The 15,153-nt window shown below is 40.9% G+C and overlaps 3 protein-coding genes and 1 pseudogene across 3 annotated transcripts; all 4 read left to right on the top strand.

Annotated features, from left to right (window-relative positions):
• The first annotated feature begins 5,052 nt into the window (after positions 1–5,052).
• On the top strand, positions 5,053–6,361 carry LOC102708680 (annotated as a pseudogene).
• Positions 6,362–7,960: 1,599 nt separating this feature from the next.
• LOC102703536 (probable glutathione S-transferase) lies at positions 7,961–9,080 on the top strand. The gene is made up of 2 exons (XM_006645328.2): positions 7,961–8,387; positions 8,492–9,080. The coding sequence occupies exons 1-2, from the start codon at positions 8,073–8,075 to the stop codon at positions 8,861–8,863; spliced, it is 687 nt and encodes a 228-aa protein (XP_006645391.1). The 5' UTR covers positions 7,961–8,072; the 3' UTR covers positions 8,864–9,080.
• A 1,780-nt stretch (positions 9,081–10,860) lies between these two features.
• LOC102703261 (probable glutathione S-transferase) lies at positions 10,861–12,062 on the top strand. The gene is made up of 2 exons (XM_015838485.2): positions 10,861–11,317; positions 11,387–12,062. Exons 1-2 carry the CDS (start codon positions 11,006–11,008, stop codon positions 11,756–11,758), a joined length of 684 nt encoding a protein of 227 aa, XP_015693971.1. The 5' UTR covers positions 10,861–11,005; the 3' UTR covers positions 11,759–12,062.
• Positions 12,063–13,419: 1,357 nt separating this feature from the next.
• Positions 13,420–14,419, top strand: LOC102702987 (probable glutathione S-transferase). Its single transcript, XM_006645327.3, has 2 exons — positions 13,420–13,834; positions 13,927–14,419. The coding sequence occupies exons 1-2, from the start codon at positions 13,520–13,522 to the stop codon at positions 14,305–14,307; spliced, it is 696 nt and encodes a 231-aa protein (XP_006645390.1). The 5' UTR covers positions 13,420–13,519; the 3' UTR covers positions 14,308–14,419.
• Positions 14,420–15,153: the final 734 nt, after the last annotated feature.

Below are 15,153 nucleotides of genomic sequence, written 5' to 3' on the forward strand. Positions count from 1 at the left end.
TTAGATGATAAATCATGAATAGAATTTTATGTGTGACTAATTTTTTTTAATTTCCTAAAAAATTTTCAAATAAGACGGATGGTCAAACGTTAGACACGGAAACCGAAGAATTGGTTTTTCTGGGATAGAGGGAGTAGGCTCCAGGTCAAGTCAAGTTGGTCCTACTACCAACGCCTAAATTAGATTTCCGAACATTTAATTTTCAGAGAGTCGCATTGTGCTGGTTTATAATTTGGCCCAAGTTGGAGAAATTGTTCTGACTTCTGACGTGCCAACCGGGTTGTGAATTATGGAGAAGCAGTAGCGAAAGATCGTTGGTTGATGCGCGAATTGCACTGTATTGCAGGTGCAGCTTGAAGAGCCAGCTCTGAATACCGCGTATGGACCTCAAGACGAACGCTGTTACTACTCGATCCCTCCGATTTATTTTCAAAATATAAGTATTTTTTAATTTAAATCAAGAACCATAAACTGGCATATTGGTCCACGCATCCGCGCATCAATTGTTTGGTTAACATAGTCAATTTGTCTAAATGTGTCATCATATTTTAGTTAGACTCATTTAATGTTTGGCTAATAAAACTAGAGCCACACTTTAGCTAACATGTGATGTATTTGTTATACTTTATTATGTCATTGACACGTGGGACCTTTCAGTCCTAATATCCCTCTATTTTCTTTCATTTCCTGTCCATTTCCACGTTATATAATCCTAATACACTTTTCTATTTCTATTTTTCTTATATTATATCAACAAATGTGAGATTTTCTACGCTATAAGAATAAACGTGGAGACCTTTTTTTCTAGCATTTTACTAAGGTAATAGATATTTTCAGTATAATTCACATTACCATCAATCATGCATTCAAAATATTGACCCATTTATCATCATTTACATTTCCACTCCAACTCATATCTCATTCATTGAGTTAATTAGAAGCATCTAGTTATTTGTTAATGCTTAGTAATGTGTTTAATTATTTGTCTCCCTATGATATGAGGTCATACATAAGTTAGTTAATAAATCTAAGGGTGGTAAATGGTTAAATACTCCATTTATTAGAGCAGACTATTTTTTCTCTGAACCTTAATATCTGATACATAATTTGAAATACTTTTATTTTAACGAACGTAATTGCTTGCTCGGAGAGCTAAATTTGCACCTGGAACCTGCAGATATTTTGGGGCATCAGCATTTCATCGCTGCAAATGTTGCGTCAGGCTGAGCAAGAGTCCCATGCATGTATCGATTGATCTGAGAACGCACAAAAGCTCGATGCAAAAGTATCTTCTTTTTTGAAAGAAGATACAAAAGTATCTTCTGCAGTAGAACTAGAGCAACACCAACTTTTTTCGATCGTAAATTAGGTCGTTCTCGTGACATTGCCGACGTCGGTGGTCAGGAAGACAAACAATGCACATAGATCATGCTTAATACTGAGACGGCGACCTGATCGACTGATCCTAGCCCATTCTCATTTTTAGGCCCCATTTAGTTTGCAAAATCTTTTTGCAAAAACATCATATCAAACTTTTGAACACATATTTAAAATATTAAACGTAGTGTAATTATAAAATAAATTTCAGATTCGGAAACCATGAGACGAATCTTTTGAGTCTAATTAATCCACCATTAGCATATGTTGGTTACTGTAGCACATATGACTAATCACGTCCTAATTAGGCTCAAAAGATTCGTCTCGTGATTTCCTCTATAACTGTATAATTAGTTTTAATGTTCATATATATTTAATACTTTATTTAGGTGTTAAAAATTCGATACGATGTTTTTTGAAAAAAAAATTTAGGAACTAAATCCATAGCCATTAGCCAATCCACACGCTCGTCACCTCCCACGATCACGTGGTCAAGTCGGGCTATTATTAAGGAAAGTTACCAAACGGGATTCTAATAAATCTCTGTTACAATGACCAACAGACCGTCCTAATTATATACATCACGAGTTCCGTCTAACTTTGTGCATCCAGGCCACCAGAAAGTTGAGAGTGAAAGGTTGCAACTGCACACTAGCAACTCTCTTGTACGACACAGTAGTAGATTTCAGACTCCATAACTTTATTTTTTAAAGTAAATTGCAAAGAATCGTTAATTCAGTGACTGAATTATAAGTTGCTATAAGATTAACAACCTATTTCAATCTGCTACAGCAATAATAGGAAAAAGTAGCACAAAACTACAACTCCATAAAACCAATGACGTCATTGACAATGGAGTCAAAACATGTCATGGCATGGTTGATGGAATGGGCAAAACAGGACACCTCACCGCATCTCGCCACATGCATCATAGCAGCATGCCAAATGTTCTCGGTGATCTTAGGGCTAAGGCTAAAAAGTAAACTATAATTAAAAACCTTAAAATTAACTTTAATTTTAAAATTAAAAACTTAAATTTGGACTTATATGAAAAACATATGCGAAAAGATGAGGTGATAGATTTGTAGCAAATAAATCGTTCTATAAAATTTACACTTTCTAATATTTGAACCAATTAATTGGGGTTTCAGCCATGATACTAGTGCTAGCAACTGTGGCTACTGGCAAGTGCTTGTGGGGTAAGCTGCCAAGACAGGATGACCACCGGTCACCGGCCATAGAGATATCCTCAGTTTGTGCGAACCCCATGGAAAGTTGATTCAACTCCAGTGGTCAAAATGACACATTAGCATGGCTCTCTGCCACTACATCCCACTCACTATGTGCTTCACCGAAGGCTGTGAACTACAACGCGATGGCGTTTATGTGGCAGCGACGAGGGTACTGAATTAGCCGAAACACCACGATCTATTTCAGACTCGAGACCACGCCCGCTCATCTTCTTTGTCGTGTTTACATTAATTTGGCGTACAGCGAGTGGATTTCTTCGAGCAATCGTGTGTTAATTCAGTTCACATGATTAAAGTTATAGTACATAAAAAAAACACGAGTTCAAACCGAGAAAGAGGATAGCTGAACAGGGGATGTGGACGTATAGATAGTATATACGGATTTTTTTTCCCGGCAGTAAGTTATCTTACACAAAATGGTTGGACAAAATGAACCTATTACGAATTACATATGCGAGCAAGTGCTAACTTGCGTCTATATTCGTTGACTTTAGCTGCTATCACCAGCTTTTTTGTACATTTTTAACCGTGGAATCGTGCAAAAGAAATGGAACATGCCGTGCTCGATCCTGTGCTTGTAGAACGTGTGGATATATATATATATATATTTTTGCGTGTGTTGATCGTTTTGTCAAAAAGGGTGAACTATAGGAGCAGTAGTAACTAGGCCGGCGAGCACAATGCATGGGCAGCATGAACCAAGAATCACAGCCGCAAATCCCCTGTATTTTGACCGGACTGTCAGGCTTCAGCTGAAGCAGAATTCGATGATTCGATCGAGCAACTTTTGCCATCGGATGGCGGCGTGTTCAACTAATTATTGAACTTGTAGGAATTTTTATCAACTTTAGCTTAAGGAATAAAGAGTCTAGTTTGTTATATTCTGTCACTACGATTGCTGATGGGGAGAAGAATCTGTCGTTCTGATACCTTGGTGCCTTTGTGGTGCTTCCAATATTCTTGCCTATCATCATATCTCTATGCTTTCTCCTGTCGTTCTGTCAAAGCTTTTATTACATATTACCTCTGTTTCACACGTTATAAATATCCTCATATCTTTTAAATTTATATGCATGATATCGAATCTAAACATATATGTAAACCTATATTTATTTTAGTTTAATCTATGTAGAATTAGAAAATTTTACAATACAAAACAAAAGGGAATAAACCTGATCACAACGAGCATTTTACCATCCGATTGTCTGAATAAAGAGTTGAAAGATTCGTATTTGTTTCAGCCCACCAAATGATAGGAGAGACATGGCCCAGGTAAACAGCCATACCGGTGGCCCAAGAATAGTGGAATGTGGATTTGTCAGTTGTGCTGCACATAAAAAAAAGTTCATTTCGCATCCCTCAAGTATTGTTCAAATTTTCTTCGCATCCCTTAACCGGAAAACCGGTTTGAGCTACGTGAATACCAAAGAACGTGCCGCTAATGTGGGCCCTGCCTGATCCCTCGTGTATGATACTATTTCAGTTTTTTATTTGACTTTATTGATTTTTTGATTTGTTTGATATTTATCTTATTTAAAAATATATATTTATTAATTATTTTGTTATGATTTAATTTATTATTAAAATAAATTTGACCTATAGTTTTTTATATTTGCATAAAAGGTTTGAATTTGACGAATAGTTAAAGGTTGCTCGAAAGTGAACATATAAAAAAAAAGAGAGAGAAGTAATTCGTTACCTAACTTTGGCCGAAATGCTAGTTAATTTCCCCCATTAACACGGAAGATTTAATTATTTGCCACTGTAGGATTTGCCAACTCTGTAAATGTCACTTTTAGCTTTATGCTTACAAATATGCCATCAGTGAGAGAAGTTGCATTAATAATTTATCATTTTTATACACATGGAGCACCAGCTCAGCATGCCAACATGGACAGGTCATGCATAATTACCAAATTGTCCCTTTTTATATTGGGATTAACAGATAGGAGTATAGCTATATTATGCCTCATTTTGAAGCAACGACAAATCACAGTTATGGAAAAAAAAAATGATACAGCACAATACTGATGTAATTGCCCAAGCATATTAAGATGGATCCAAATAAATGACATGTACATAGCAGTTAAAAAAATCTAAAACACGGTAAATGGGATTAAAAAACATACTATCTCATTGACTGATGTAATTGCTCAGGCATAATAAATTGGATCCAAACAAATGATAAGTGCATAACAGTTAAAAAATCTAAGGCACAATAAATGGGATTAAAAAAAGACATAATATCGCATTGGTAAATTATTAGTATAACTTCTCTCACCAGTGGTATATTTGTAAACACAAAGCTAAAAGTGATATTCGAAGAGTTGACAAATCCTACGGTAGCAAATAGTTAAATATCCCCCGTTAACACTGGCCACATGCAAGTTCCATGGGTAGTTGAGTAGAAGCTGAGCTGATTATGATGGCATCCGAGCCGGTGAATCTCATCGGCGCCTTCGGCAGCCCGTTCGTCCACCGCGCCGAGGTGGCCCTGCGCCTGAAAGGAGTGCCCTACGAGCTCGTCCTCGAAGACGTGGCCAGCAAGAGCGAGCTGCTCCTCACCCACAACCCCGTCCACGCGACGGTGCCCGTGCTCCTCCACGGCGACCGCTCCGTCTGCGAGTCGCTGCTCATCGTCGACGAGGCGTTCGACGGGCCGCCGCTCCTGCCGGCTCACCCCTTCGACCGCGCCATGGCCCGTTTCTGGGCTCACTTCCTCGACCAAAAGGCATGAACTGTTGGCCCAAAACTGACCTGGCCCAACTAGGAGAAAAGTCTTTCAACAGACGCTGGTCTAACCAGGAAAAAGTCTTTCAACACTTCAAAAGCTAGCTTATGAGGTGAGGGACCCCTCCCCTTCACACACGAGCACCGGCGGCCTAATGACCCGGCCCAACACATAGACATATATGGACCTCGACCTAGCCCAACACATAGACACATACGGACCTCACACCCGCGATCCACTAGGCTTTGAGCTTATACCACACCACGAGTGTGCACGGCATTAGAGAGATTGTGACCCCAGCTTTGAGATGCTGGCCTAACTAGGAGAAAGCCTTTATACACCCTAAAAGCTAGCCCATGAGGTAAGGGATCTCTTTCCTTTTAAGTTGGTACCACTCCTCCTTAACTTTTAATGTGAGACTATTCCTAACATGAACGGATCTGATAATCTTCGATCTCGCTTGCAAAAATGTTTACTCTGAATCTGAACTAATCTTGCCGATCTATGTGATCCACCAGTGCCTGAAGCCGTTGCGGCCGGCGCTGTTCGCGGAAGGCGAGGAGCAGAAGAGGTCCATGGAGGAGACCGGGAGAGCCTGGCAGTGGCGGAGGGACACCTCAGAGGTCACAGGTTCTTCGGCGGCGACTCCGTCGGCCTCGCCGACATAGCCGGCGGCGGCGTGTTAGCTCACTGGGTCGGCGTGCTCGAAGAGGTGGCCGGAGTGAGCGTTCTGAGCGACGACGAGTACCCTTCTCGAAGCCGTGAGGGAGTGCTTGCCGGAGAGAGACCAGCTTCTCTCCTACTTCGCCGTGATCAAGCAGAAGTGCATTTCGTTGGCCAAGTCCACGACGTCCAAATAGTTTAACTTATCTGTAATCAGGGGCAATGATTAAACTAATAGCCCCACCTTCACTCCATTTATCGCTTCTGATTATCCTCATAAGTTAAAATTTAAACTTTTAAACTTTAATTTAAAGTTGATTTTGATGTTTTTCACTTACGTTTATTTTCCTGTCCTAACTTATCACTAAGAATACTCGTATAAAAAATTTATTTATAAATTATTTTTTATTGGATGCTGTATTTGGCTGATACAGTTTTCTTCATTTCTTGTCGACGTGTTATTGTCTTATCTCGCTGTGGAGGAGTAACATAATGTCGTGTTCGCCGCGTGCAATTGGAGTTTGTTAGGTGTAACTGGTGCACATTTGACCGCTAATCTTTCGTCATGATGGAAATGTAAGAAGATGGAAAATGTGTACGTAATGCCTTTTCCGCCGGCTGTAATGGATGGGCTGAGACTGCTCCATCGTGTCGACGTTTTTTGCTTTTTGTTAGAGGAAGACTAATAATATAGTCAATAAGCTGGCTATAAATATAGCCAATAAGTTGGCTATAAGATTTTTTATAGCTAGCTCTTAGCCCACCCATATACAAATTAGTTCTTTATCATTGTCTTATCTCACAGAGTTTTTTGGTTCTTGTGCCTGAACTGACCACAAGCTTACAGTCTGCTTACACTCTCCATCATCCTCTCTCTCCTTCATATAAGCATTTAGCCAGTTTATAGCTTGCTATTATACTTGCTCTTAGGGGTGTACTTGCCAAGCCATTATTGGTTCACGAACTTCAAAGCGTCCACCTTCGTCTTATCCGTTTAGTTTATAAAAACTTTTTGTAAAAAGATTACGTCGAAATTTTAGACATTTAAATGAAACATTAAATATACATAAACACTAAAACTAATTACGCAGTTATGGTAAAAATCGTGAGACAAATCTTTTAAGTCTAATTAGTATATGATTAGTCATAAGTGCTACAATAACCAATATATGCTAATGATGTATTAATTAGACTCAAAAAGGTTTGTATTACGATTTTTAGATGGAATCTAAAATTTGTTTTATAATTAAACTACGTTTAATACTTTAAACGTATGACCGTATGTGTCGACGTGAACTCTCTCTAAAACATTTTGAGAACTAAACGCAGCCTAGCTGCTGTGTTACTCTCGAATATCCATAAGAAATGACGTCATTTTGAGTCTAAATCAATACAAAACCATAGAACTAGAATGTACTTTACTTTTTCAAATCTCAGTGCATTTGTTCACTAATTTATTAAATTTCAATACATTTGTATCCCACTTTATTAAACCAGAGCATATTTATCTGCTTTAAAAATATCTTTCTGGGATTTTAGCATGTATCATTATTTAACGGAAAATATTATATGTACGATTCTTGCGTACGATATTTGTACAAACAAATAGCAGGGATCCACGGCGTGAGCTTTTTACTATACAGAGTGCGTGCATGCAGCCGCTGTGTGATTTCACATGCCGTTTGATCGTACGGCTCTCGTAACACAGTCGTTGTATGTACAGTGGAGCTCTTATTTAACCACGCTAAACGGGCGATGTAGAAAAAACATCCGACCTGGAATTAAATTCCGGTGATGTTTAGTTCTAAAATCAATAATTAAAATGGTTCCGAAAAGAAAAAAAAAAGGGTGATTTCTGCCGAGGAAGCAGCTCCCCTGAAACAAGGCAAATCAAACGATAGACTTTAGTACTACTACACAGTCTACACAGTTTCAACAGAGGAAAATATGTTTGTTCAAACTCTCAGGAGAAGCTGCCACACATACCACTCCATAAAAGCAAGAACCACCCATCTGTTGATGTCCAGACTGTTTGCTGTTGCAAGCGAAAAATGGGTGAAACAGTGAAGCTCATCAGCGCTTTTGCAAGTGCATACGGCCACCGTGCAGAGGTCGCGCTTCGCCTGAAGGGCGTGCAGTACGAGCTCATCCTGGAGGACCTCCGCAACAAGAGCAGCCTGCTGCTCGACCACAACCCGGTCCACAAGCTCGTCCCTGTCCTCCTCCATGGCGACCGCTCCCTGAGCGAGTCCCTCGTCATCCTCGAGTACATCGACGAGACCTTCCATGGAGGACGCCCCCTCCTGCCCGCTGACCCGTACGATCGAGCCATGGCGCGGTTCTGGGCGCAGTTCATCGATCAGAAGGTAGATTTGATTCGGCTTAATTTACATATCAAAGAAGAAGAAGAAGATGATCTCCCCCTCTCAAATCTTTGACAATATTCTTTGCTGAATCTTGCGCCGTGCAGTTTGGAAGGTTCAATTTCTGGATCCCGATGGTGCAGATGGAGGGGGGCTTGCAGGAGGAATTCGCCCAGGAAGCGAAGGGGAATCTGGCGCTCCTCGAGGAGCAGCTCAAGGGGAAGAGGTTCTTCGGAGGCGACGCCATCGGGTTCTTGGACATGGCGGCGTGCTTGCTGGCTCACTGGCTTGGCGTCTTCGAGGAGGTGTGCGGGGTGACCTTGGCCACCGACGAGGAGTTCCCTGCTCTGTGCCAGTGGAGGAGAAGCTACGCCGACGACGAGGCCGTGAAGCCATGCCTGCCGGAGAAGGATGAACTCGTCGCCTACTACAGAGCAATCAAGGATGTCATCAAAGCTGCAGGAAGGCAGGAGAAGTGATTGTTTGTAACTTGTATTATTTCTGAAATAATGAACATTGTGTTCATGGGAACAGAATAATTAAGCTGTTATGATATGCCTTGTTGCCTACCATTTCTCTGTATTTTGATTTACATGTAATTTGCTTGTGGTTTTGCCTACCATTCCTATGTATTTTGATTTAAATGTGATTTGCTTATGGTTTCCTCGATAGAGAGGATTATGTATTCCACGATAACATATTCATGTTCATCTGAAAAGCGAATGCAGAGGGGAAGTGTAGATTTTTTTTTTGACGGGGTTTCTTAGCCGTTTTTCCAGTCTCTGTAGTTGGCTATTAGCACACAAGAAGATCTTAACAATAGACAAGCTGCATCTTAGGAGATGGTCCAACACCATTGTTTGTCTGATATGCGGAGCAGAAAATGAGACGGCTCAACTCCTAACTATGGACTGAGCATGTTTGGACCACGTTCTTGCTAAAAATAGGTCTACAGCATATGAATCACTCTGAATATCATGAAGATTTCCTTCAATGGTGGAAAACCTGCCCGAGGCTGGTAAGTACCGTCTGCCTGGGTTACCGTAGTACTTATGACTAATCATATGTAATTAGTTTTTTTATTTTATTAATAATTAATATTCTATTTAAATGTTTAAAAATTTGATGTGATATTTTTAAAAATAAATCGGGAATTAAACGACGCCATGGGATGGGTCATCTGGCTTCATCGGAACGACCATATCTTCAACATCAACTCTCCTCCTGAGGCCGCCAGCACAGTGTTACAACTAATGTAATAGAGGTTGGGAGTCCCGACTGAACTTTGTAGCAAATCTTTTCCTCTCTCTTAATAAATTGGTAGAGCTCTAGCCATTTAAAAAAAAAAGGAATGGATGGTCACCATTGCAAAAGTCCATGTGGGTGCCGATAAATCTTAAATTTCGTGGTGACCAACTGATCACCAAACAATGACGCTGCTTAACGTCAAAGCTGACTATTAAGGTTGAACGAGAATGACGGGAAAGCTTCAGAGACAAGGATAAGGCCGTTTAAATTTGGCACATGCTAATCCATTAATTCCCTCTACTTTTCTTTCGGAAATGATGAACGTCGGTCGCCAGACCGAGAGGTAACCAGGGGCCTATAGAAGCAACTGTTTGATATCTATCTTTGAGAATTTGTAAAAGCTCCTAAGTAAACTCAGCTTCTTAGTTTATTTTTCAGCTATAGATTCTCACAAATGCCGTGGACGTTTGACAGATGCAACTTTTGAGAAAACTGCAGCTAGAATAAACTGCACTAGGTAAGGATCGGGTGTCCCAACGTTAGCTGCTATAGATGCTTAACATACTTATCTACTTCCACCCCCGTTATACGTATGCTTATAAGCTAAAGTTGGTTTTTGAAATTTTTTTCATCATAGTTTATTTTTTCGATTTGTCTCTTAGATCGTCAAAAATAAGTATATAAAATTTATATTCATAAATTATTTTTCATAACATGTAGAAATTAAATTTAAACTTATATGTTTATAAACAAATATGTTTTATATTATTCTATTTTGACAATTTAAACTTACATGTTTATAAACAAATATGTTTGATGGTAGGTAAAAATGAACGGGCATCCACCCCTATGCTAAAAATACTTTTCCGTGGCAGATGTATACTCATGTACATGTATCACAATGAAACAAAATCGAGAACATCTACCTCGCATTCCAGCTTGCTCATCAAGAAATTTTGGATGAATTAAATGGCAGTCAAACAAAGTCGCTATCAGTTCTCGCCTCACATATATACTAGCACACATTATCTTCTGGTAAATCAATTCTCTCTGACTTTTAGCTGTAGCCGCATTCATCGATCTTTCTGAGCACTCAAGTTGAATCCATTACCCCAAGCTCCAGTAAACAAAACATACTGACGTTTCCATCAATGTTTATCATCAGCAAGTGGCATTAGACTCTCTTTGGTTCTTTGGACCAGAGCAAGTGAGCAACAGATGAGAATGGAGCTTCCTTGTTGGAGAAGAAGCATCACACATTTCAAAAATAAAAATCTCAAGGCAAAGAAGCTTCCTTGTTAACCCTATAAATACCAAGGGTTTAGCCGAGAGAGTGTGATCAACAGCCAAGAACACTAGAAAGTGTAGCAAACATGGACGATCCGGTTAAGCTCATCGGCGCGTTTGGCAGTCCGTTCGTGCACCGCGCCGAGGTCGCCCTGCGGATCAAGGGAGTGGCTTACGAGTTCATCCACGAGAACCTGGACGACAAGAGTGACCTGCTGCTCGCCAAGAACCCCATCCACAAGAAGGTCCCCGTGCTGCTTCATGGCGATCGTGCCATCTGCGAGTCGCTCGTCATCGTCGAGTACGTCGACGAGGCGTTCGCCGGCCCGCCCATCCTGCCGGCCGATCCCTACGGCCGCGCCATGGCTCGCTTCTGGGCTCACTTCATCGACCACAAGGCAATCCCGTAAGCTCTGAACATTTACAGGTTTTCGATGCGTTTACTGATCGGTGTTGAACATGTGCAGAGCTCGAGGCCGTCATGGCTGGCGCTGTGGTTGGACGACGGCGAGGAGCAGAAGGGGTTCCTGAAGGAGACGAAGGAGAACCTGGCGCTTCTGGAGGCGCAGCTCGAGGGGAAGAGGTTCTTTGCGGGTGACTCGATCGGTTACCTGGACATTGTCGCCAGTGGACTGGCTCACTGGATCGGCGTGGTGGAGGAGGTGACTGGAGTGAGCTTGGTCGGTGACGAGTATCCTGCTCTGCGCCGGTGGTCCAAGGAGTACACCTCCGACGAGACGGTGAAGCAGTGCCTGCCGAGCAGAGAACACCTCACCACCATCTTCGCTGGAAAGAAGGAGAAGTTGAAGACGGCAGCTAGGATGATGCTGCAGCAGTGATCGTTGCGAAGATATAAGATCAATGTTCTATGTTTCTGAAATCCTGTGAGTTTCATCTGGGACAGTGGGCGTAGATCGATGTCTCATCGTGCGACAAATATATTGATGTGATATGTCATGTGTCACTTCTCAAATAAAATGCAATCAGAATATAAATGATGATAAAATAATACCGAAAGTTGTGCACGTACATCATCAGATTGTTTGCTTATTGCTCCTGTCCGTTTCTCATATGGCGTGATCTTGAGTCTGTATTATATATGCATGATTTTCTAAATTGAAGTTTAACTGTTGTTTGTCGGTACTCTCTTGATCTCAAAAAACTTTAATTTTTTTTTGTCATCTCGCGTATAACAATACAAAGCTAAAAAGATTTAACGTTATTAAGTTGAGTAAATTGCAATTTATTTGTCCCTTCATTCTTCGGAACTCCAATACATTTACTTACTGTTTTACTATAATCTCGTTAATTGTTTAAAGATATATTTTTGGAGAAAAGGGAAAGACGTCGCTGTTATACTCGTCCTTTAGGGCCACGCGGGACTAGATATCTAACCCCAAGATTCTCTAGTTTTTTGCGTATACGCTTTTCAAATCTCTAGTTTTTTGCGTACACGCTTTCCAAACCGCTAAACGATGTGTTTTTTGCAAAAAAATTTCTATTGAAAAGTTACTTAAAAAATCATAATAATCTATTTTGTATTTTTTATAATTAATAATTAATTAATTATGTACTAATATATTAATACGTTTTTCGTGCCGGACAGCTGACGCCTATTTTACCTATTACCGAACGCGGCCTAGGACCTCTTCCATGACTTGAAAAATCCTCGGAAGCTCTCGGCCCATGGGCTTTTGTCTACTTCATTTATTTATTTCGGTTCGAAATTATTTGGCCCATTTCTGTTGCGCGACGTCAGTGAAGTGAAAACAAAGGGATACTTTATCGGAAGAATACAATCTCATGGAGCATATAGGTTCCCTGGTAGCAAGAAATGCCCATAGACTTACATCTACGTAGAAAACATATATTTACTCTATTCTACATTAAGACTTTATGATCATTTGTATACTAATTAATCTAAACACGTATATAAAATATATACATTGATATATGGATGACTATAAACAAACTTAGAAAGTCTTTTAATATGAAATAGAGAAAGTAATATATTTTTTCATGCTGTTCTGTTTTGAGGATACATATGTAACACTGAAATCTGCTAAGTATTCCTGAATGTAGTGCACCTCTGAACCCATACTCAAGGAAAAGAAAGAAAACCCGGACCAACTATGCCTTACCTTGCCTTCCGGCTTGCTCATCAAGAAATCTTCTGATGAGATTGAAGTCACTATCAGGCCATTAAGCTATGTATATCTCCGACCTGCACATGGACATTATCTTTTTGGTAAATCAAATCTTGCTGACTTAAGCTGCACCCTCATTATTTAATCTTGCTGAGCACAGAAGTGATGCAGGCATAGAACCTGTGATTTATCCCAAACCTGATCAAGTAAAAACATGTAACCATCACTGTTTAGTAAACACGGTGGACTCGTTCTTTGGGCCGAAGAGCAACAAATAGTCAAATTGACTGAAAATAAAAATATGAGCTTCGTTCTAGTTCTTGGAGAAGAAGCTGAAATTTAAAAATATGAGCCGAGAAGGTTCCTCTAAACATCTTTCAAAAAAAAAAAGCTTCCTCTTAATTAACCCTATAAATAACATATGGTTTAGCCAAGAACACTCAGGAAGCAAACATGGGTGATCCGGTTAAGCTCATCGGCGCTTTCGGCAGCCCATTCGTGCACCGCGTTGAGGCGGCCCTGCGGCTCAAGGGAGTGGATTACGAGCTCATCAACGAGGACCTGGAGAACAAGAGCGATCTGCTGCTCACCAGCAACCCCGTCCACCACAAGGTCCCCGTCCTCCTCCATGGCGACCTTGCCATCTGCGAGTCGCTCGTCATCGTCGAGTACGTCGACGAGGCGTTCGACGGCGGCCCGTCCCTCCTACCGGCCGACCCCTACGACCGAGCCATGGCTCGCTTCTGGGCTCAATTCATTGACCACAAGGCAGGCAATTCTTGTCATAGCATGTGTAAGCAAGCTCTGAACATTTTTGCAGGTTTTTGCGTTTACTGATCGGCACTGTTGAACATGTACAGTGTGGCAAGCCATTGCTGCTGGCCTTGTGGTTGGACGGCGGCGAGGAGCAGGAGAGGTTTCTGAAGGAGACGAAGGAGAACCTGTCGCTCCTGGAGGCACAGCTGGAGGGGAAGAGGTTCTTTGCAGGCGACTCCGTCGGCTACCTCGACGTCGCCGCCGGCGGGATGGCTCACTGGATCAGCGTGCTGGAGGAGGTGACCGGAGTGAGCGTGATGGGCGGCGGCGATGACGAGTACCCTGCTCTGCGCCGGTGGGCCAAGGAGTACACTTCCATCGACGCCGTGAAGCTGAGCCTCCCCGACAGAGAAGACCTCGTCGCCTTCTACACGAGGAACAAAGACAAGTACAAGATGATGTTCAGGGCGTTACTGCAGCAGTGATTCATACGTCATGTTCGATGAGTTCCAGAGTCGTGTGTTTAATTTGTGTTTAAAATAAAATGGAATCGTAATTATATATGATACAGTAATAAAGTCTGAATGTTCGATCGGATTGGACTGTCTATTGCTCAGTTGCTCGCCGATGGAATTTTATATGGCGTGATTTTGACTTCACACAATTTTTAAAATTGAGCTTTGACCGTAAGGAGCACTCATCTAACCTACAAACACAGGCACACACGCACTGACGCACATGCATTCCCAAATTCCACACGTACGCACCATATAAAGAAGATATTTGCTCCGGTACAACAAAAAATATCTCGAGATACTAAATTATTTTCTACACCATCGGATCTAGATATGCACCGTTAGATTCAGAAATGATTTGGTATCGCGAGGTACCGGTACCTCGAGATATTTTTTGTTACTTTTTTTTGTTAGACTTGAAATTTGCTACTCCATCCGATTTTTTTATTTGATGTTTTTTTAATATAGGTGTGACCTTTTTGTTTTGTTCAAAACTTTTATTCAAATATGTAAAATTATAAGTCATGTTAAAGTTTATTTAGTTTTTTTTTAATTTTTAAATAGTTAAATGTTGAATCAAATAAAAGAACAGAGGGAAGGGAGTAGAACATAATAAGGCCCACTTTGAAGTTCGATACGGTTTGGTCATCTCCTCCGGGACGAGAGCTTTGACGCTGCAAAACATTTGGAACAAGAGAATCATAGACAAACATATCGGTTAAGTTAATAAACATCGCAAATCACGTAAACAAATCACTCATATTTCGAGTGCAAACCAGAGGAAGCTTCCTTCCTTCCCATGGAAGCTTAAGTGCT

This window comes from Oryza brachyantha, chromosome 1 (assembly GCF_000231095.2).
Source record: "Oryza brachyantha chromosome 1, ObraRS2, whole genome shotgun sequence".
NCBI classification, from domain to species: domain Eukaryota; kingdom Viridiplantae; phylum Streptophyta; class Magnoliopsida; order Poales; family Poaceae; genus Oryza; species Oryza brachyantha.

Bases quoted from the DNA above. Each gene is read 5' to 3' on its own strand.
- LOC102703536 (XM_006645328.2), top strand. From the start codon at position 8,073: ATGGGTGAAACAGTGAAGCTCATCAGCGCTTTTGCAAGTGCATACGGC. The intron at 8,388-8,491 runs GTAGATTTGATT...TGCGCCGTGCAG, and splicing joins CGCAGTTCATCGATCAGAAG to TTTGGAAGGTTCAATTTCTG.
- LOC102703261 (XM_015838485.2), top strand. From the start codon at position 11,006: ATGGACGATCCGGTTAAGCTCATCGGCGCGTTTGGCAGTCCGTTCGTG. The intron at 11,318-11,386 runs GCAATCCCGTAA...GAACATGTGCAG, and splicing joins CTCACTTCATCGACCACAAG to AGCTCGAGGCCGTCATGGCT.
- LOC102702987 (XM_006645327.3), top strand. From the start codon at position 13,520: ATGGGTGATCCGGTTAAGCTCATCGGCGCTTTCGGCAGCCCATTCGTG. The intron at 13,835-13,926 runs GCAGGCAATTCT...GAACATGTACAG, and splicing joins CTCAATTCATTGACCACAAG to TGTGGCAAGCCATTGCTGCT.